The sequence below is a fragment of the Leopardus geoffroyi genome, chromosome C3 (assembly GCF_018350155.1).
Source record: "Leopardus geoffroyi isolate Oge1 chromosome C3, O.geoffroyi_Oge1_pat1.0, whole genome shotgun sequence".
Lineage (NCBI taxonomy): Eukaryota > Metazoa > Chordata > Mammalia > Carnivora > Felidae > Leopardus > Leopardus geoffroyi.
Window position 1 is genome coordinate 28,077,548 of NC_059338.1, and position 22,007 is coordinate 28,099,554.

The following is a 22,007-nucleotide window of genomic DNA, read 5'->3' on the forward strand; positions in this document are numbered from 1 at the left end:
GTCTTACTTCTCGTATTTCAGTGAGCATTGCAAATAATATGTAATTCTTTTATTGAAGTAAAGCTTTTCAGTTGACAATGGAAGTCTTGAAATTGAATGACATTTATCCCATTTTCCTTCATTCTTTGTAACCAGAAGAAGTGAATAAGTTTTCAGTGGTTTGTGTTTAATGAAAGAATGATCTGAAACAGTATTAGTTTTATATATATTATACCCACTGTGTGATCTTCTTTAGTGACAGATATGTACTGTTTTCCTCTTTATTTTTAGGATTCATCTGAAAAAGTTTCAGTATACAATAAACATAAATTGTATAATACATACAATATATGTATATATACATATATACATATACATATGTGTATACAATATATACATACAAAGACACAGCTCACTGTAATTTATGACTTTAATATATGGATGAGATGAAATTAATTTCTATATCATTGTGTTTTGGGATTAAAAGGCCTATTTGATTAGTCGGGGAATGTCATACATGACCCAAAAGTCTTAGTTTATAAAATTCTCATGCCATTGGACAGTATGTTAATCATTTACTTGTATATTCTGACATATTGTCATTGATGTTTTTGGTTTTAACCTTCAACCCAGATCAATTCATTTCAGAAAGCATACAGCTTTTATGAAGTGTTAGAGCGCAAAGCTCTGAGCAATATAAAGTCTTCCTATTAGCCTGTGATAGACTATCAAGCAATGTGATTTTCTTCTATTACATTGTGTTTTGTACAATTAAAGACATTGCTTTCCTTAGCCTTAGTTATCAAAAAAAAAAAAAAATCACTCTCATCTTTTTGACTCAAGATGGAGCACTATTTTTTTTTTTAATTTTCTTTTTTTAACATTTATTCATTTTTGAGAGTGAGGGAGACAGAGCATGAGCGAGGGAGGGACAGAGAGAGAGGGAGACACAGAACCCGAAGCAGGCTCCAGGCTCCGAGTTGTCAGCACAGGGCCCAACGCGGGGCTCGAACTCATGGACTGTGAGATCATGACCTTAGCTGAAATGAGACGCTTAACCGACTGAGCCACCCAGGTGCCCCAGGATGGAGTAGTATTTTTTAACTTTATTAACAAAGAATAGCATTTCTTTAACTGACAACTGACATTTAAACATTAGCCATAGTCTTTGTGGAAGAGTCAGTGGAACAGCATTAAATACTTGAAGGCCTTGTCTGGAATAAGTGTAAAACAGTGCTGCCAATTTTTCTTTTTTCTTTGGTTCTTTCTGGGATGGTAGTAAATAACGTTTTATCAGGTTGTAGTCTGCTTTTTTTCCCCTTCTAAAAAAATTCTGGTAAAATACAGTCTTTTTAACATAATACTTTATCAGGCATTGCTGGTGGGTATTTTTATTGAAGTCTCCCTATCACTAAAACAAAACCTTGTTTTACTTACTCTTTTTTTTTTTTTTAAAGTAAGCTCTACATCCAACATGGGGCCTGAATTAATGACCTGAAGATCAAGAGTTGCAGGCTCCATGGACTGAGCCAGCCAGGCACCTCAAACCTTGTTTTACTTTTTAAAAAAATGTTTGTATTTGAGAGAGAGAGAGTGAGAAAGAGTGGGTGTGCTTGAGTGAGTGGGGGAGGGGCAGAGAGCGAGGGAGAGAGAGAGAATCCCAAGCAGGCTCCACACTGTCAACCCAGAGCTGAAGTGGAGCTTGAACTCACGAACTGTGAGATCGTGACCTGAGCTGAAATCAAGAGTCAGATGCTTAACCGATTAAACCATCCAGGCACCCCTGTTTTACTTTTAAACTAAAAGCAATCAACTAATTAGAATTAAAAAAAAAAATTGAAAGCAAATAAAAGCAACCAATAGTAATAAGTTCTAACAATATAAATTTGAAATAACAGTAACCTTGCCCCCCTCCTAATCTGATAATCTTTAAAGTTTACATATATGTAATACTATTGGCACAATTTTACATGTTTTAGTTTTTTTCACTCATCCAGTCTTGGCTATCTTTCTATATTTAGAACATCTAGATCTTTTTTTCCTTATTACAGCTGCAGAGTATTTTATTGCTACTTACAGGTGTGTCAAATTTATTTACTTTGTTCTCCATTGATAGGTTTATGAAGGTCTTTTTTTTTTTAAATAAGTAATCTCTACACCCAATGTGGGGCTTGAATTTACAACCTGAGATCAAGAGCCGCATACTCCACTGATTGAGCTAGCCAGATGCCCTAATATTAAAAAAAAAATTTTTTTTAATGTTTATTTTTGAGAAAGAGAGACAGAATGCGAGTGGAGTAGGGGCAGAGAGAGATGGAGACATGGAATCTGAAGCAGGCTCCAGGCTCTGAGCTGTCAGCACAGAGTCTGACGTGGGGCTCAACCTCTCGAACCATGTAGATCATGACCTGAGCTGGAGTTGGAGCTTAACCAACAGAGCCACCCAGGCATACCCCACCAGATGCCCCAATATGAAGGTTTAAAAAAATTTTTTTTAATTTATTTTTTTAAATTTACATACATGTTAGTTGGCATATAGTGCAACAATGATTTCAGGAGTACATTCTATAATGCCCCTTACCCATTTAGCCCATCCCCCCCTCCCACAACCTCTCCAGTGTTTGTTCTCCATACTTAAGAGTCTCTTATGTTTTTGTCCCTCTCCCTGTTTTTATATGATTGTTGCTTTCCTTTCCTTATGTTCATCTGTTTTGTCTCTTAAAGTCCTCATGAAGTCATATGATATTTGTCTTTCTCTGACTAATTTTGGTTAGCGTAATACCCTCTAGTTCCATCCACATGGTTGCAAACGGCAAGATTTCATTCTTTCTGATTGCCGAGTAATACTCCATTATTTATACACACACACACACACACACACACACACACCCCACATCTTCTTTATCCGTTCATCCATTGATGGACATTTGGGCTCTTTCCACCTTTCCATACTTTGGCTATTGTTGATAGTGCTGCTATAAACATTGAGGTGCATGTGTCCCTTCGAAACAGCACACCTCTATTCCTTGGATAAATACTTAGTAGTGCAGTTGCTGGGTCATAGGGTAGTCCTATTTTTGATTTTTTGAGGAACCTCCATACTGTTTTCCAGAGTGGCTGCACCAGTTTGCATTCCCACCAGGAGTGCAAAAGAGATCCCCTTTCTCTGCATCCTCACCACCATCTGTTGTTGCCTGAGTTGTTAACGATAGCCATTCTGACAGGGGTGAGGTGGTATCTCATTGTGATTTTGATTCGTGTTTCCCTGATGCTAAGTAATGTTGAGCATTTTTTCATGTGTCGCTTGGCCATCTGGATGTCTTCTTTGGACGTAATATTAAGGTTTTAAGTTAAAACAATTCTGTGGTGAATTTCCTTGTGCCTGTATCTTGGTGTTGTGAATGGCAACAAATATTTGGAGAGTAAATTCTCACTTGAGGAACTGCTGGCTCAGTAGACCTTTAAAAATACGATGCTTTCTTATTGATCTCCAAAAAACATACTAATCGTCAAAGTCCACATTACCTCACATGTTGCTAATACTGGTGGTGTGTATATTTTAAGTCTTTGCTAACCTGGTAGGTAAAAACGAGAGAATCTTGTGTATTTCTTGAATTTTGTGTAAAGTTGGACACCAGTCTTTTTACAGTTGGCCATTTTTTCTTGCTGTTAACACAGTTTGCCCATTTTTCTGTGTTTTCTTATATGCTGGTATGAGTTTTTTGCAAATCTAGAATTTAATTAATTAATTAATTCACTTATTTAATGTTTTATTTATTTTGGGGGAGAGAGCGTACATGAGTGGGGGAGGGGCAAATAGAGGTGGACAGAGGATCCATGATGACAGCAGGGAGCTGATGTGGGGCTTGAACTCACAAACTGAGATCAGGCCCTGAGCTGAAGTCGTACACTCAATCAACTGAGCCACCTAGGTGCCCCCTGTAAATCTAGAACTTCAAATGCTGTGCAGTATTCAGTGTTGTTATAATACCAATCATATCTTAACATAATACTGTAGTTAATTTCATGCATGTTTTTTGTTGACTGTGGGTGAATTACTTTCTTAGAACAAACGTCTGGATATGAAATTGAATAAAAGACTGTGAGCTTCCTTTACTGACTTGTTCTCTAAACCTGAATTTATTTACTTGTTTGTTTGATTCATTTATTATTTTTAGGTTGGCTCCATGCCCAATGTGGGGCTTGAACTCAAGACCCTGAGATCTAGAGTTGCATGCTGTACTGACTAAGCCAGCCAGGTGCCCCTGAAGTAACTTATTTATTATTTAATAGGTGTTATTTAATGTATGAAATATATTTCAGATTGTATTCCAAATGGCTAAGGAAGCAAAAGAAAATCACCTATAAAAATCCTATTTTTGCCGTATATTTTTCCAGGTTTCATTTTTCTGTTGCATAGCCTCTCTTTTCCTTCTTTTTTTTTAATGTTCTCATTTTTATTTTTGAGAGAGACAGAGAGAGAATGCGAGTGGGTTAGGGGCAGAGAGAGAGGGAGACACAGAATCTGAAGCAGGCTCCAGGCTCTGAGCTGTCAGCACAGAGCCTGACATGGGGCTCGAACTCACGAGCTGTGAGATCATGACCTGAACCGAAGTCGGACGCTCAACCGACTGAGCCACCCAGGCGTCCCTCTTTTCCTTCTTAACATATGTAAAGAACATCTTTCAATGTCAATAAACAGAACTATACCACAGCATAAGTTTTTTGTCTTTTTGCTTTTTTAATGTGTTAAAATATTAAACATAATACTGAATTCACCATTGTAATTATTTTAAAGGTACAATTTAGTGTGATGTTAAGTACATTCACAGTGCTATACAACCATCATCAAAAATCCGTCTCCAAAACCTTTTCATTATTGCACACTGAAACTCTGTACCCATTAACACAGCATAATTTTTATTCCTTTAACCATTCTCTTATTGTGGAAATTTAAGTTTCCAGTTTTGTCTAGTTATTGATACCATACATACTTTCCTTATTGTCTGATTATTTCTTCATGATAACAATTCTTCTAAGAATCTGTAGCAGTTGATGTTTTAAAGAATCATCCTTAACATGAGCTTTGGATGGCAGTCTCTGCCATCCCATGTCCAAGAACTTATTCTTAATTTTATAATAAAAGTAAAAGTAACTAGGTTACATATATAAAAATATAGTTTATAGATGATTTAATATTAATATAGCTATTTTGTAAAAGGGTAACTTCTGTGGAATAGAGGAATCAAAGTCTCTTTAAAAGTCAGTGATGGGGCGCCTGGGTGGCGCAGTCGGTTAAGCGTCCGACTTCAGCCAGGTCACGATCTCGCGGTCCGCGAGTTCGAGCCCCGCGTCAGGCTCTGGGCTGATGGCTCAGAGCCTGGAGCCTGTTTCCGATTCTGTGTCTCCCTCTCTCTCTGCCCCTCCCCCGTTCATGCTCTGTCTCTCTCTGTCCCAAAAATAAATAAACGTTGAAAAAAAAAATTTTTTAATAAAAGTCAGTGATGTTTCAGGGCTCCTGGCTGGCTCATTATGAGGAGCATGTGACTCTTGATCTTGGGAGTGTGAGTTTGAGGCTTATGTTGGGTGTAGAGATTACTTACAAAATAAATAATAAACTTAAAAGTCAGTGATTTTTCAATAGCTTGATGTTCAGTGACATTATTTATTTGGAAGGGTGTGAGGAGGGGTGCATGCAGGATGTATCATTTGTATGGGGAAGGGTAATCATACATATTCTGCTGTTCTGGTGCAGAGAAGATTGAGAAAGTACTACCCATGTTCTGTTTTATTTTGCTGGTAGGAGGTAACTTGTGTTTTACTTAACTGGGGTTTTAACATGATTTCTTGAATGTCAGAATTATAAATTCTTCTGATAAAAGCCTTTGCTTCTCCCCTAGGATTGGCAGCCACCATTTGCATGTGATGTTGACAAACTTCATTTTACCCCACGTATCCAGAGGCTGAATGAATTGGAGGTATTGTCTTAACTACTGTTCTGGTTGCCTGTATTTCAGAGGGGTTTTCTTGGAGGAACCAGTCACAAATCTAGTGGTTTTAGTGAAGCTAAAATTTGACCAATAATTGGATAATCATGGTAAAACAAATGACATTAAGGACATTTGCAGCCAACCAGATTTCATTCAAAAATTTTTTTATTTTACTGTTTATTTTTGACGGGGGGGGGGGAGGGGCAGAGAGAGAGAGAGAGAAAGAGAGGGGCAAACACAGAATCTGAAGCAGGCTCCAGGCTCTGAGCTGTCAGCATAGAGCCTGACGTGGGGCTCGAACTCACAAACCGTGAGATCATGACCTGAGCCAAAGCCGGATGCTTAACTGACTGAGCCACCCAGGCGCCCCGTTTTTTTTTTTTTTTTTTTTTTTAATTTTTTTTATGCTAGATTTCATTAAAAACACTAATTTCTGTCAATCCTTGTTGACCTATTAATTCATTTAAATACTTCTAAATTTAGGTGACATCCACAATAATTGAGGTTTTGAAAGGAATGTACTTTGAGAACCATCTAATGGAAAAGAATCTCCAGCTGTAATTTTCTTCCAAATACACATCTTCACTTAGATTTAATAACACACTTTAATTTCCTGAGGGGGGGGGTTGAGGAATACTGGGAATTTTCAAGAGAAGAGGTGATTTTTCTTCAGTCTCTAGGCTACTGAAACTCTAAAGTGCAGGGTGAATAAGGCTTGGGTATTGATAACCTGGAGGTAGTGTTTTTATTAATGTTTTGCCAACCTGATTTTCATATTGAACCATGTTTTGTTTTTCTATAAAAAAACCAAACATTTTTAACATAAATGGAACACAAATGGATTTTGTGGAATCCCAGAATTTCTGTATTTTGTGTCTGTATTTTCAAGTTGAGCTTGAAGGATAGGAAATGAGTACTAACTTTGAAGTCTTAGACTGTGGAACATCTGAACATTCATTTCAGTTTTGTTCTTGAGCAAGGTAAAACTCCTAAAATTGACTGACTTCCATTTAATTTTCAAGAAGGGGAAAGAAAAATGACCAACAGAATTTTTTTGGACAAAAAAAGTTTTTAATGACTTTATAGACAATAATAATAATCTGTTAAAGGAATAACATTTAAGAAATTTTCCCTGGCTGTCCTTTATCGTATCAGGACTTGTTAAAATTGGTATGAAATCACTGTTGTAATTCTGTTTTTAGATTTGTGTTTGAGAAAATAAGAAAATTTGTACTTGGAAAGAACAGACCTTTAAAATACCCCAGTTGTAAAAAGACTAAGAGGGACATATAGAAGCTTGTGATATAATTTTAATCAATAATAAAATTGTGCTTATAGAATTCCTTAAATGAAGTACTTTTCAGAGTGCCTACTTAAGGAAAGGCTTACTGAGTTTTTAACTCTGCCTGACACATGGTAGGGGCTGAATTAAATTTTTGTTGAGTTCATGTATAATTATTTAACCAGCTTTCTTTTGTGTATTTTTTGGCCGTTTCTCTATTGAATTCAGAAGTGATATTTCACTTAAATATTCTAAGAGTAAAAATACCACACACATAGGTAGGAGTCTTAAAATAAGCTGGGTAAGATTAAAATTCACTTCTGTGTCATTTAGGCTCAAACTCGAGTAAAACTGAATTTCTTGGACCAGATTGCAAAGTACTGGGAGCTACAGGGAAGCACTCTGAAAATTCCACATGTGGAAAGGAAGATCTTGGACTTGTTTCAGCTCAATAAGGTAAGAGGCTAATGGCCATCTCCCTCATTTAGTATCTTTTATGCCAGCATAAATTTGATCTTCTTCACTTTAAAAAGAAACTTTTTGTTTGAAATATGTAAAATGAAATTATCCATTCACTTTAGTGATTGATTGGGCTCTACGTGTCACATCTGAAAGCCTTGAAAGCCTTATCTTATAGAATATTTTTTGCCACCGTTTTTGTGTGTGTCATTTTATTTTTTAATTTATTATTTTTATTAAAAAAAATTTTTTTTTAACATTTATTTATTTTTGAGACAGAGAGAGAGCATGAACGGGGAGGGTCAGAGAAAGAGGGAGACACAGAATCTGAAACAGGCTCCAGGCTCTGAGCTGTCAGCACAGAGCCTGACACGGGGCTCGAACCCACGGGCCGCGAGATCATGACCTGAGCCGAAGTCGGACGCTTAACCGACTGAGCCACCCCGGCGCCCCTGTGTGTGTCATTTTAAAACTTTATTAGTTCCGTAAGATCTCCTTTCTGTTTTATTGGAGTTAAAACAACTGATGCTCAGGGAGAAAATTGACCAAACTCTAAAGGTTGAGTCGTAATTCAGTACTTTAACTTCAGGTTCATTCAGTGTAAATCCTATATTCTTGCCAAACAAATGGTGCCATCTTTTCCTCCTCCTTAGTTTTTTTTTTTTAATTTTTTTTTTTTTTCAACGTTTATTTATTTTTGGGACAGAGAGAGACAGAGCATGAACGGGGGAGGGGCAGAGAGAGGGAGACACAGAATCAGAAACAGGCTCCAGGCTCTGAGCCATCAGCTCAGAGCCCAACGCGGGGCTCGAACTCACGGACCGCGAGATCGTGACCTGGCTGAAGTCGGACACTTAACCGACTGCGCCACCCAGGCGCCCCTCCTCCTCCTTAGTTTATGGAGAGTTTTAAGGGTCACAGAGTTAAACCAAGTACTAGGATTCGTTCTTTATTAGAGATTTAATTGTTGATGTAGTTCTTCCTCCTGGAAAATCTTGACTGCTTTGGGGAACTGAGAAGTAGTTTTTGGGGGTACAGCATGTTTATGGGTATATTTTAATTTTCTAGCTTGAAATTAATAATACATATATATTTTTGTTTGGCTTGGAAAATGTATTTTTTTTAATGTTAATTTATTTAGAGAGAGAGACACACACAGCATGAACAAGGGAGGGGCAGAGGGAGAGAGAGAGCAAGACTCCCAGGCAGGCTCCCCACTGTCAGCATAGAACCTGATGTAGGGCTCTATCTCATGAATGGTGAGATCATGACCTGAGCCAAAATCAAGAATCAGATGCTCAACCAAGCCACCCACGTGCCCTGGAAAATGTATTTTTAAAAATTACCGCAGCCATGGGAGGGGAGATGAGCTGAATGGATAAGGGGCATTAAGGAATATACTCCTGAAATCATTGTTACACTATATGCTAACTAACTTGGATGTAAATTAAGAAAAAAAAAAGTAAAAAAAAAAAAAAAATTACTGCAGCCAAGAACATGTTGTTCTCAGAGTCATACCTAGGTACAAGGGAATTAGAAGTGATTTCTATGTATGTGTTTCTAATTTCTTTGCTGTTTTATTTAACAGTTAGTTGCAGAAGAAGGTGGATTTGCAGTTGTTTGCAAGGATAGAAAATGGACCAAAATTGCCACCAAGATGGGATTTGCTCCTGGCAAAGCTGTGGGCTCCCATATCAGAGGGCATTATGAACGAATCCTCAACCCCTACAACTTATTCCTGTCAGGAGACAGTTTGAGAGTGAGTCCGATCTTAACCTATTTTATTTCACTGCTTATTGGTATGTTATCTTTTACGGTGAATGAATAGGCCTTAATTCTTTGTGGAAGACATTGTTGAGAAGACTTTGTTTTGTGAATTTTTCCTCCAGTGTTTTTGCTGTTGTGTTTTGTGAGCAGCCATACTGAGAAGTTTGCTTTTGTAATGAACAAGGTTGTAGAGGAAATATCCTTTTGCTTCTGTCAGAAGCCAAAGTCTGTGTTTTATTTCACTAAGGCTGTGTCTTCCTTACGACAAGTACGTTATTATCGTGTTATGGCTCATGCTTTTGCACTCACGTACTATGGTAGTGCATATTACTAGTTGTCATGTGAAAATACGACCTGTGAAAGAAGTTGCCTATCTGTTTTCTTGCCAGCTGAGAGCTCCAAGGAGATTTTCAGATAGAATGCTGATAGGGGTAAAAGGTAGGGGATTTAAAAATACTGAATTGCTAATGGATCCCTCTTCTAACAGTTCCTGTGTAGCCATGTTTGTTTTCTTGTAAAGATGGTACTTGTCAAATTATTCAGATAAGAACTTTTGTTGTAATTAAAGTAAAACAGTATTATAAGAACTTATTTCAAGACTGTGGTAGAAAGAAGAGTGTCATTGTCGGTTGATACCCTTTGAGTTATTCTAAGGCAAGAGCAGTAAGCTCTATAATTTTAAGAATTGTTACTGTGCTGTAGAGAAGTAGAAAGATAATGACATACTTTCAGAGGGTAAACTACTAATCAAAATTGTGTCTTGATATTGTAGACACACCATCTGTAATGCTCAAATCCTTTAGATTTTTGTAACATTGCATTTTTGTTCCCTTTCTTCCTTCTTGATTCCAGGGGAGCTTTCTTTTTAGCCTGGAAGAACACGACCAGTCTGATATTCAGAAAGTTGTCATTGCTCTTAAATATACATGTGTGAATGTTTAATGAACTCAGGGATGAAATTTAGAACATTTTATGTGGAACCGTTATGCCTCTGTTTTACAGAGATTTGATTTACATATAGTTGGCTACAATAGATTTTTCTCTTTATTAACCTTTCTGTTTGAGTATGGAATTCACAGTGAGTAAGAGAAAAGAGAGCGTCTACTTGCTTTATGGGTTGCAACATTTTAAAAACATCTCCTCATACTTGGAGAGGCAGTATAGTTTCATAATTGAAAAACACATAAGTTGGGGTGCCTGGGTGGCTCAGTCAGTTGAGCGGCCGACTTTGGCTCAGGTCATGATCTCACGGTCCGTGGGTTCGAGCCCCGCGTCAGGCTCTGTGCTGACAGCTCAGAGCCTGGAGCCTGTTTCAGATTCTGTGTCTTCCTCTTTCTGACCCTTCCCCGTTCATGCTCTGTCTCTCTCTGTCTCAAAAATAAATAAACGTTAGAAAAAAATTTAAAAAAAAAGAAAAACACATAAGCATTTACTCAATCGTAGTCTGAGAGGAATAGGTATTTAAAGATACCTTTTATAAACATTAATCTACGACACAGATAAATACTTATTGAGCGGCCTGCTGTGTACCAGGTATGTTCGAGGCCCTGATAGGTATTCATTGCAGAAGGCTTAAAAACAAAGGAAAATCTGTTGACAATAAAACCTCCTGATCCTCTCACCTGTTTTTCGTTTCAAGGATATTTTTATGCATATATACCCAAACTGGGATTGTATTCTTCATATACAGTATTATATTCTACCTTTTCTCTGTTTAGCATATCGTGAGCATTTGCCATGTCATTGAATATTTGAAGATCTAGTAGCATTCCATTTGTGTGTGTGTGTGTGTGTGTGTGTGTGTGTGTGTGTGTGTGTGTTTCTTTCTTTGTTGTTGTTTATAGAGAGAGCACGAGCAGGGGAGAGGGGCTGAGAGCGAGAGAGAGAGAGAGAGAGAGAGAGAGAACGAGAGAGAGAATATGCCAAGCAGGTTCTATGCTGAGCATGGAGCCTGACGCAAGGCTCGATCCCACAACCCTGGGATTATGACCTGAGCCAAAATCAAGAGTTGGACACTCAACTGGCTGAGCCACTTAGGCGTGTTGGTGTTCGTTTTTATATCCAGACCTTGATTTCCTCCTGTTGTTGAATGTTTAGGTTGGTTCCAGTATATGTATTTATTATACTATGAGGGCCATTTTTTGTACCTAATTTTTGGCCCGTTTCTGATTTTTGGAAATAATTCTTAGAGGAAAGAATAATTGGAATACATATATATATTTTTTAATATTTTTAATGTTTATTTATTTTTGAGAGAGAGAGAGACAAGAGTGCAAGGTGGGAGGCAGGGGCAGAGAGAGAGCGAGACACAGAATCTGAAACAGGCTCCAGACTCTGAGCTGTCAGCACAGAGCCTGATGCAGGGCTCAAACTCACAGATTGTGAAATCATGACCTGAGCCGAAGTCGTATACTTAACCGACTGAGCCACCCAGGTGCCCTGGAATACGTATATTTTTAAAAAGAGTCAAAAGCAATGAGATACCACCACACCTATTAGAATGGTGAAAGACAGAACACTGACAGCACAAATGCTGGTGAGGATAACAGAAGTTTTCATTCATTGCTGCTGGAAGTGCAAAATGGCACGGCTACTTTGGAAGACAAGACACTTTGGCCGTTTCTTAGAAAACCAAACATACTCTCTTATCGTATGATCCAGCAGTCATGTTCCCTGGTATTTACACAAAAGAGTTGCAAACTTATGTCCACACAAAACCTGCACATGGATGTTTTTAGCATCTTTATTATTCATAATTGCCAAGACTTGGATGCAGCCAACCTGTCCTTCAGGAGGTGAATGGATAAATGAACTGTGTTATATCCAGAGAATGGAGTTCTATTGAGCATTAAAAAGAAATGAGATCTCAAGCCATGATAAGACAAGGAGAGGAACATCACTAAGTGAAAGAAACCAACGTGATAAGGCTGCATACATATACTTACATATAATGTAAGATTCCAAACCGTATGGTATTCTGGAAGAGGCACGTATGGTATTCTGGAAAAGGCGAATCTATGGAAACACTAAAAAGATCAGTGGTTGCCTGAGGTTTGGGGGTGAGAGGGAGGGAAAAATATTCACAGTACAAAGGATTGTCAGGGCAATGAAAATACTATACATGTCATTATAGGTTTGTCTAAACCCATAGAATGTACAATACCACAAGTGAATCCTAATGTCACCTATGGACTATGGGTGATAATGATGTGTATGTTCATGAGTTGTAACAAATATACTACTACTCTGGTAGAGGATGGTGACAGCGGGGGAGGCTGTGCATGTGTGACGGTGGGGCATATACAGTTAATCTCTACCTTCACATCTTGATTGTGCTATAAACCTAAAACTTCTCTAAAAAAATAAAGTCTTAATATTAAGGAAAAAAAAAGATGCCTAGTGAAGGAATTGTTTCAAAAGGGTGAACTGAAGCCTAGAGTAAGTTTTGGGAAATTTGAGAAATGTTGAGCAGTGATGTCCTGGTATAGTGGGACATAAGCCTCACTATTGTATTCCTATATTTTCTAGCTGTCTCAGCATATTGCTCTGTCTCTGTAGGATGGTGTCCTCATGCTGTGGTAACAGTTACCTCTAAATCCCAGTTTATCAAATAATAGTTAAAATTAGTCTGCATATATTCGCATTAGATACAAAGCAAACATACCAGGTGTGTGTTTGGAATTGTGGTTTGGAACAAAATAATAAAGCTTTTCACATATATTCTGAAAAGTTTCTGAGCTTGATTTTACCTTAGATCTCTAAAGTTCTTACAGAATGAAGCAGACTATAGTTTATGGAACCGTTTTAGACTTAGTGTGGGAGATAGGGACCACATATATAATCTCTGAATTTTTAAAAAACTGTTTTATTTATTTTGAGAGAAAGCACATGCACACAAAGGGGGAAGGGCGGGGGTGGGGGAGGGGAGAGAGAGCCTCCCAAGCAGGCTCCATGTTCAGTGGGGAGCCTGACATTGGGGCTGGATCCCACGACCACAAGGTCCCAACCTGAGCCAATATCAAGAGTCAGATGCTTAACTGACCAAGCCACCCAGGTGCCCCTAGGAGTTCTGAATTTCTGACCATCCACTTAATAAAATTTTCTTGATTCAGTTCATATCCGCACGATCATACATACTCGCTGGTTCAGTCATAAAAGCATGTTACTTTTGATCTTGGGGACATGAGTTCAAGTTCCATGTTGGGTGTAGAGATTACTTAAATAAATATATTTTTTAAAAGTTTATATAAAAATATAAATGAGGCTAATTTATTTGTTTTTAATGTTTATTTTGAGAGTGAGTGGGGGAGGGGCAGAGAGAGAGGGAAGACAAAGGATCTGTAGCAGGCTTTGCACTGATAGCAGAGAGCCCAGTGTGGGGCTTCAACTCACAAACTTGAACCGAAGTTGGATACTTAATGGACTGAGCCACCCAGGTGCCCCTGAACGAGTTTAATTTAGATGATAGGCAGGTTTTGTTCCCATCTGCATGTTTTCATTAAATATACTCTTGGGGCACCTGGTTGGCTCAGTTGGTTAAGTGTCCAAGTTCAGCTCAGGTCATGATCTTAGAGCTTGTAAGTTCGAGCCCCGCGTCGGGCTCTGTGCTGACAGCTCAGAGCCTGGAGCCTGCTTTGGATTCTGTGTCTCCATCTCTCTCTGCCCTTCCTGCGTCTGCCCCTCCCCCCACTTTATCTCTCTCAGAAATAAATAAACATTAAAAAAAAATTTTAAATATACTCTAAATGCTCAATTTGAGGACTTGTTACAGAATGGAGGGTGGTATTCCATACTAATGTAGTTAATATTTCCAGATGAAATCAATGTATGAATTTAATTAGAATGAACAGAATACTAAATATACTTAGGCGGTTGTACCAGTGGTAGATTTATTACTTGTTTAAGAGTATCAAGTAATCTGCATCAGTATTATTTTCTAGTGCATCATATTTCGTAGATGTTAGACATAGGTTTTCTTTTTCTTTTTTTTTTTTTTAAATTTTTTTTTCAACGTTTATTTATTTTTGGGACAGAGAGAGACAGAGCATGAATGGGGGAGGTGCAGAGAGAGAGGGAGACACAGAATCGGAAACAGGCTCCAGGCTCCGAGCCATCAGCCCAGAGCCCGACGCGGGGCTCGAACTCACGGACCGCGAGATCGTGACCTGGCTGAAGTCGGACGCTTAACCGACTGCGCCACCCAGGCGCCCCATAGACATAGGTTTTCTTAATTACTCTGTTTTGGTTGCTATTGTTTCCACCCCTCTTCTCTGGATTCTTTCTGTACCAGTTGTGAGACTATATGGTAGTAATGGTACCCATAGAGCAGGAGTTCTAGAAGGTTATTATTTCACTGTATCTTATCCCAACATAGATGATACATTATACCCTAAGTAGTTACAATTGGGAACCTGCTTTTATAAATGTTTCTTATGATAATTATGGGCCCTATTATGAAGAAGTGTTAGTTACTTGAAATTCATATTAGATTCAGTGGTAATATTTTGATGTTACTCTGTTTTGTTGTGCCTGCATTTAAATACCCTCTATCAGCAAGCTTAGAATCAAACTAAAAAAATAATCAAAGCAGGAGACTCTTGTCTGATCAGAACCAAAGTTATTGCCGTGGGCTACTTATTAACCTTTGCCTTGTGAGTTAGACCTTGTAGGAATATGTTGAAGTAAATGAAAGCACTAATCAGGGAGAACAGTTTAGTCAAATTACCCGTTTTCTCAATTCAGATGATATCTTTTGATCACAGAACATTGCTAGTTATGTTTGAAACTGCAGAATTTTAAAATTTAGAAGATGTATTGGATTCCATATTTTATTACTCTAAACACTGTAAAAAATCAAATATTCTCAATAAGGAAGGTCATTTTTGGAGCTTAAAAGGGGCCTTTTTTTTTTTTAATTAAAAAAAATTTTTTTTGATGTTTATTTTTGAGAGAGAGCATGAGCAGGGGAAGGGCAGAGAGAGAGAGAGAGAGGGAGACACAGAATCTGAAGCAGGCTCCAGGCTATGGGCTGTCAGCACAGAGCCTGATGTGGGGCTCAAACCCATGAACCATGAGATCATGACCTGAGCCCAAGTCAGACACTTAACTAACTGACTGAGCCACCCAGGCGCCCCTATAAGGGGCCTTTCTAATGGTTTGAGTCTTTAATTAATTGACAGTTGCAATCAGGGGTAATTGCAAGTGGCTCATTGGGAGGGCCTTGAGCCTACTGTGGCCTGGTGTAACCTGATGGCATGAACAGTTAAGTGAATTGAAGGAACACCATTCACCTGCTAAAAAATTGTTTAAGCTTTTATATGTGTGTGTATATGATTGGTAACTGCAGACTTGTGTTTATTTGGATTTTATAAGTCGGAGACCTTTTATGTTTCTGTGTAAATAATCGTAAAATGTACCTTGCAAAATACATTGAAATTCTTAAGATTAAAAATGGAGAGGAAATTCATTAATACAATTGTGTTTTATTTCTAGTGTCTGCAGAAGCCAAACCTGAGCACAGACACAAAGGACAAGGAGTACAAACCCCATGATATTCCCCAGAGGCAGTCTGTGCAGCCCTCAGAAACATGCCCCCCAGCCCGACGAGCAAAACGCATGAGAGCGGAGGTGAGAGCCTCATGCAGTTGATCAGAATTCTTGAGCCCTGGCACTAATGCCTGACTTATGCTGGATTCCTGTCACATGTGTACTGTTCGTAGTTATGAACCTTGTTCACCTCATAGAAGGATGCTGTGTGTATTCTAGCTTTTACACTTGGGGAAACTGTCAAAAGGGTAAAGAGAACTCTTTCTAGGTTTATGCTGCCTGGACAGACAGCTGCTTAATTAACTGAGGAAGGACAGGCATTCATTGTGATGGTATTTGGTTTGCCTGTTTTGAAATTAGACGGTGTTTATTGGGGATTGAGGTTAGGAGATAGAAAGCTGGGAACTATCGTTTTGTTTTGTTTTGATCAGAGAGGATAGAGGATATTGAAAGCTGCTCTCCTGAGTTCCTAAAAAGGAATAGCAGATATTTATGCTAAGACAGAAAATAATTAGGCAGCATGGGAGTGGGGCATTGAATATATAAGATGAAATGAAAGTAGAACATAAGGGAAGATCAGGAGGAGAGAACTGATGAGAAAGATAGTTTGCATCAAGGTTTTTCTGCTCTGAGAGGTTTCCCCTGGGAAAGAGAAGATTATTTTCCCAGTTACTTTGTTTCCATACACACATGTGAAGGGGTGTTCTTGCCTGGCTTGATGGACATGTAAGTGTTAGCAATCAGTGATTAATGTATTAGCAACATCTTAGAGCTGACTAAGCCTCATCGCATTGATTGGTGTCTAAAACAGTCTCTGGTTATTAATAATTATTGGTCAAGATTAAAACAGAGCAGTTTTGTTTTCTGAGGAAAGGGATATAAATAAGGCAATTATTTTTAGCTTAGGGTAAGTTAGAGATAAGGAAAAAATTTGGGGCTCTATTTTTCTGAATTAAGACTGCCTCAGAATAGGAAAATAATGGTTATTTGAAGTCTGTAAGCATGCTCTTAAAGTTCATTAGTCTAAAAATTCTTGTTTGAGCACACCTTGGTCTTCGAATGTGTAAGACATGCCCTACTGCTCTGGATACCTAGGTCTGCCTAGATGAGAGACACATAGGGTGATGATAGCACCCTGGGAAAAATTTTGTCTGCAGTGGACATCCTGAATACCTAGAAATGAACACAGGCAAAAATGATCAAGTGTAGTTCCACAAACCCTTGCTAAAGTTGTTTTGCTTCATTATTAAGTATTACCACTTTAAGAAACATTGGAAATTGAGACTGGCTTATTTACCCTCAATGATGGGGGTGGGGAATCTTTAGCAATTTAGTGATGTTAGAAGAGTAGTAGTTTGTAATAACAGTTTAATAGAAGAATTAATAGCAAATTATTATGGAAGCTGAGTTTTCTGTAAATAATGGGCAGACTTTGGAACAAGCTAGCAGACCCTTCTAGGCTAATGAAATTAGGATATTTATATAACTGTGAGTGGTTGGGTTTAGTGATGACTGAATAAAGCATGAGGTGGGTTGATGAGAACTGGGAAGCTTCTAGGAGGAAAATTAGAGCTGTTCCCAATTCTGGTAGTGACGTTTTCCCTCATTTATTCCCTGATCTTTGACTTTTCCCTTTTTTTTTTTTTTTTTTTTTTTTTTTTTTTTTGGCCTACCTGAGTGGAGATACTCTTGTAATCCCAAAGATTTTGGTCCATTCCTTAAATAATAGTAATTTTAAGGGTGGATCTCTCCTTTGTGGTGAGAGAGAAGCATGTTTTGAAGGTCTACTAATATAAACAATTTATAAGATTATAGTCACCTTGAGATTTCAGTTGGATTTTAGAAAATTCCTTTTTTTTTTTTTTAAAGGAAATACTTATATATGTGACACTTTTTTTTAAAGGCCATGAATATTAAAATAGAACCAGAAGAGACAGCAGAAGCCAGAACTCATAACCTGAGACGACGAATGGGTTGTCCAACTCCAAAATGTGAAACTGGTAAGAAAGTTTATCCATGAGTAGGAAAAAAGTAAAAAGTAAATAAGTACAAATATCATTCATTTGTTAATTAAGGAAACACTGTAGCAACTATTAAATACTAATCAGTGGGTTGGGCCTTGAAATAAAATCTTAAAGTAGGTTAATGTCCCTGTTCTTGTAGTTAGTGACCAGTAGAAGTAAATATATATATATATATATATATATATATATATATATATATATATATATATGCATATTAGAAATACGATTCAGTTTCTCTACTGTCACTAATTGCTACTTTGAAATTTGGTTACATTGCATTCATTGAAAAGAAGTGATTAATGAGAAGCATAATTGCCTTTGACTGGATATCTGATAAGTTTATTTCAGGCATGGCAAGCTGATGTGCTTTCTAAATCTGAATTTTAGTTGATAATTGCTTGGCTGGCCATTGCCAGATGTTAGTCGATAAGAAGTAAGTTTAGGACTAAAAAGCTGTAAGAGAGGGCTCAAACCCTGTATAGGCAGGCACATACAAATGAAGATGTTATTAAAATTGGTTGTTCTTAGTGATTGGTAAGTTATTGGAAAGGCAGCACAATGTAGTGGAAAGTAGATGATGGATTTTTAAAAATATAGGTCTGAATCTGAATCCTGGCTTAACCACTAACTAGTTGTATGACCTTCAGTATTTTTTGACTTCTTTTAATATCTGTTTTCTTGTCCTTGAAATGGATTTGTTGCAAAGGGTTAAATAATTCATGGAAAGCATTTAGCACAGCACCTACCAGAGGATAGTTCACTAATTGATAGCTAGTGTTTTAGCCAAGATTCTCAGTCTTTAGAACCAGGAAGTTGGGGTAGTATGTATCATAGTTTATGAAGGGATAATCTATATTGTGGAAGAGAGGCCGTTGGTGAATTGTTAGTCTCTTATAGTTAAGATCACGAGGAACCTGCTTTCATCAATATATGTTATGTCTCAGTAACATGTCATTAAGAAGACCACATCTTTAGCTCCTGTCTTAAAAGCTCCCAAACTGAGCAACCTCTACAGAAGTACCCACATTTAAATGTTGTGAGGGTTTGCATTTTATCATGAAGTAATGAGTACTTAGCCCTTGAACGTGGCAACACTGGGTGCTGTTGCTGCAGTGAAAAGGAGGAGTGAAAAGGTGCAGTGAAAAGGTGTTTGTGTCCTGTGAGTGCTTGGGGTAGGGAGAGAGCAAGGTGAGTAAAGCGTAGTACCAGAAGAGCTAACTCAGACTACCTCTTACAGAGAGAGAAATGAAAAGCATCGTCAAGCAAGAACCCATTGAGAAGAAAGAGTACATTGTAGAAAGCGAGAAGGAAAAACCCAAGAGCCGATCTAAAAAAACCACCAATGCTGTGAGTTGATATGTTTAAACGCTTTTACCCCCCAGTTATCCTTTTGTGCCTTACTTAGGACTGCCGGTTTAGAGTGTGACAATTAAAAGACCTTTTCATGTCAGTTTGTAGTATCTTTCTAATTGAGAAAATACACAAATGCCTTATGAAGATAATAACACCTGGCGGCCTTGACGCCCATTTTTCTTGAGTACATTCAATTTAGAGACAAATAATGGTGAGCTAGACTATATGTGGAATGTTCATAAATTACTAGATCACCTCCAAATGAGCTGAAAGCTAGATCCAAATATCGTGTTGATGTTTTCCAACTTTACAACAAGGAAGGAAAAGGAAGGAAGGAAAAGAAAAGGAGTGGGGGGAATAGGAATTGAGCACCAACAGGAGTTGGAGGACTAAGTAGTCATTTTCTCAAACGGAAACTTAAAAGTGAGGCTTTAGGACATTACAGAGATCTGGTTGCTTTTCTTCTCTGCCCCCTTCCGAGAGGCCAGTGAGTAGCTTGAACAAGTGCTTTTTATCTTGGAATTTGAAATTATTCCAATTAAGTGTCCTATTGATGAGTACCATCTCTTCCCCCCTCCCCTCCCACCACTGGATAAAAAAAAAACAAACAAAAAACCCCCACAGAAAATGATCAGAACCCAGGTTTTTATTTGATACAAAAAAAGACTGAAAAAGTGAGACTCCCTTATTAGTTGAATTAGCTTTCCATATTTATTGGAAATGTATTAGTTTGCAAGGGCTGCCATAACAAAGTATCACAGACTGAGTGGCTTAAACAACAGAATTTATTTTCTCACATTTCTGGAGGCTGGAAGTCTAAGACCAAGGCGTCTGTGGGGTGGATTTTTTTCTGAGACCTCTCTACTTGGCTTGTAGATGGTCATCTTCTCCCTGTATCTTCACATGGTTTTCCTCTGTACACATCTGTGTCCATATCTCCTTTTCATCAGTACTAATCATTGGATTAGGGCCCACTCATTATGATCTCATTTTACCTTCATTAACCTCTTTAAAGACCCTGGTTCCAAATCCAGTCACGTTCTGAGGTACTGGGAGTTGGGACTTCAAGATATGAATTTGGCGGGGGTGGGGGGGGGGACACAATAGAGCCTGTAACAGGTAACAACTGTGTATTTTTATCACTGTGTATTTGGGGAACTTCTTAACCATGAATCCTTAAATAGAATATAAAGTAATTTATTGTGGTTAATTAACTTAAACACTTTTCTTTCCTTTTGAACATGGAAAAATTGAATTTTTTATAAATTCTATTTTTGGTTAAGCTGACAATTATTACCTGCTACTCTTCTAGATTATTGTTCTCTAAACTACTAAAAGTTACATATCTTTTTTTTTTTTTTTTTTTTTTTTTTTTTTAACATTTATTTATTTGTGAGACAGAGAGCATGAACAGGGAGGGTCAGAGAAAGAGGGAGACACAGAATCTGAAACAGGCTCCAGGCTCTGAGCTGTCAGCACAGAGCCCGACGTGGGGCTTGAACCCACAGACTGTGAGATCATGACCTGAGCCGAAGTCGGACGCTTAACCGACTGAGCCACCCAGGCGCCCCTAAAAGCTAGATATCTTAATAATGAACTTTAGCTAAAATACACAACTGAAAAAGTTTAGACATTATACTTTAGAGTTGGGAATGCATTAAGCATTGTGAAATATCTCTTATAAAAGGTGAAGCATTTTCATTTAAAATACTTCTTATGGGGCGCCTGGGTGGCTCAGTCGGTTAAGCATCCAACTCTTGATTTTGGCTCAGGTCATGGTCTCACGATTTGTGGGATCAAGCTCTGCGTTGGGCTCTGTGTTGACAGCATGGAGCCTGCTTGGGATTCTCTCCCTTTCTCTCTCTCTGCCCCTCCCCACTTGTGTATGCATGCACACACAACGCACACAGTCTCTCAAAATAAATAAAATACCTCTTATAGAGGGTGAAGCATTTGCATTTGAAGGAGGATGGAGAGACTAGATTATGCCTGACCGATTATTCTTAGAGTTTCACAAAATCAAATTGTAGCTCATGTCCCATTGTTTTGTACCTATTTTTATTGCTACAGGTGGATTTGTATGTCTGCCTCTTATGTGGCAGTGGCAATGATGAAGACCGGCTTCTTTTGTGTGATGGGTGTGATGACAGTTATCACACCTTTTGCTTGATCCCACCTCTCCATGATGTTCCCAAGGGAGACTGGAGGTGTCCTAAGTGTTTGGCCCAGGTAAGAATTAATGGCAGAGATGGCATTAGAGAATTTCCTTCAGAAAACTTTTTCTTTGCTTTTGGGTTTTAGATTTAGTAGTTGATAATAATGATGCTCAAAAAAAGAAAAAAAAAAAAAAAATTGGGCTGGACCTGAATAGGAAGGAGGTCTTGACAGTGAGTTCTATAGCCATGCAAGGAGCTAAGAGGCAGAAAAAAAATTTTTAACTACACCTAAAATGTTTTCTTCCTTTAAGAAAGCATTGCATGCTCTTTGCAAAACGTCTTAAAGACTGAATGACGTAAAAAAAAATAGAAGTATGATTTTACAATCAGTAGGTAACGGTTATTTTGAAGTGTATCCATTCAGCTTTTTTTTCTATTTTAAACAAACACT

General features: G+C 38.0%; 1 protein-coding gene across 3 annotated transcripts in view; it reads left to right on the plus strand.

The window, feature by feature from the left end:
• The window catches only part of KDM5B (lysine demethylase 5B), an 81,142-nt gene that overhangs the window by 22,065 nt on the left and 37,070 nt on the right, over window positions 1-22,007 (plus strand). For all 3 annotated transcript variants that reach the window (XM_045456455.1, XM_045456454.1, XM_045456453.1), the window contains exons 2-8: window positions 5,880-5,957; window positions 7,585-7,707; window positions 9,299-9,469; window positions 15,970-16,104; window positions 17,927-18,023; window positions 19,285-19,394; window positions 21,471-21,629. In XM_045456455.1, the coding sequence (XP_045312411.1) occupies window positions 5,880-5,957; window positions 7,585-7,707; window positions 9,299-9,469; window positions 15,970-16,104; window positions 17,927-18,023; window positions 19,285-19,394; window positions 21,471-21,629 (873 nt within the window). The remainder of the gene's footprint in view (window positions 1-5,879; window positions 5,958-7,584; window positions 7,708-9,298; window positions 9,470-15,969; window positions 16,105-17,926; window positions 18,024-19,284; window positions 19,395-21,470; window positions 21,630-22,007) is intronic.